The sequence below is a fragment of the Phalaenopsis equestris genome, unplaced genomic scaffold (assembly GCF_001263595.1).
Source record: "Phalaenopsis equestris unplaced genomic scaffold, ASM126359v1 Scaffold191559, whole genome shotgun sequence".
In the NCBI taxonomy this organism is placed as follows: Eukaryota; Viridiplantae; Streptophyta; class Magnoliopsida; order Asparagales; family Orchidaceae; genus Phalaenopsis; species Phalaenopsis equestris.
This window is the reverse complement of record NW_018211508.1, coordinates 1-900: the sequence shown is the minus strand read 5'-3', so window position 1 is coordinate 900 and position 900 is coordinate 1. Positions and strand designations below refer to the sequence as shown.

Here is a 900-nt window from a genome sequence, read left to right as displayed (position 1 = left end):
TGTAATGTTAATTTTTAAATATAAATAATTACAATATTATATTTAATATTTTGGTCACTTAAAGTGAGAATACCCCAATTTTATAATATAACGAAAAAAAATGCTCAACGCCGCGCGCTCAGCCTCTACCTCCGTGCCATCTCTGTAAAACCCTAAAACCTCCGCCGCCGCTGTGCGATTATCTCTCCTCCGCAATGTTTCGCAACCTGAGAGCTCTCGTTACCTCCTCCTCCTCCCACTCACTAATCCAGCGCTTCGCTGTCAGCGGTACAGCAAAGGGCAAGGGTAAGGGCAAAGATAAAGCTGGGCAGCCCCTCAAGCGCTCAATTATCCCCAAGAAGAAGCCATCCGGTGGCGGCGGTGGTGGCCGCGGAAGCAATGCAGCCAACGAGGTCACCCGCTTGGCCGAGTCCTGTCTCAACGCTCCCACCCCTCTACGCTACCTTTCCGCGAAAGATCGCCAACGCGAGGCCGAGCGCGAGAAGCTCGGCCTCATCAGCAAACAACGCCAACGAGAGCTTGAACAGGCCAAGCAAAAGGCAACCTCTGCATCCCATGACGAGCCCTTCCTCATGGGCACGCCTGGCCTTGATTACATCTCGCTTGGCCTAGTTGACGCTGATAAGATCCCGGAGTATAAGCTCACAATCGAGGACGGGCGAAGGCTGGCCAAGGAGTACAGCCGCGTGCTGATGCGGAAGCATCGTGCTCGTCAGGCGGCGGAGACCACACTTTTGAGGCTTAAGAAGGAGGCAATAGCTGCGCTGCCAGAAAAGCTGCAGGTGGCGGCGCTTGTGCCGGACTTCACCCCTTTTCCGGCAAATAGGTTCATGGCTACCCTCACTCCACCTATAGAAGGTTACATTGAGAAGGTCAAGGAGGCTGCAAAGAAGTCCGTTG

At 53.2% G+C, this 900-nt stretch overlaps 1 protein-coding gene across 1 annotated transcript; it reads left to right on the top strand.

Moving 5' to 3' along the window:
- Nucleotides 1–95: 95 nt before the first annotated feature.
- LOC110034625 lies at nucleotides 96–892 on the top strand (the record flags this gene model as incomplete). Its single annotated transcript, XM_020738876.1, has 1 exon — nucleotides 96–892. A coding segment is annotated over exon 1 (698 nt), but the record flags the coding sequence as incomplete, so codon positions are not given.
- Nucleotides 893–900: the final 8 nt, after the last annotated feature.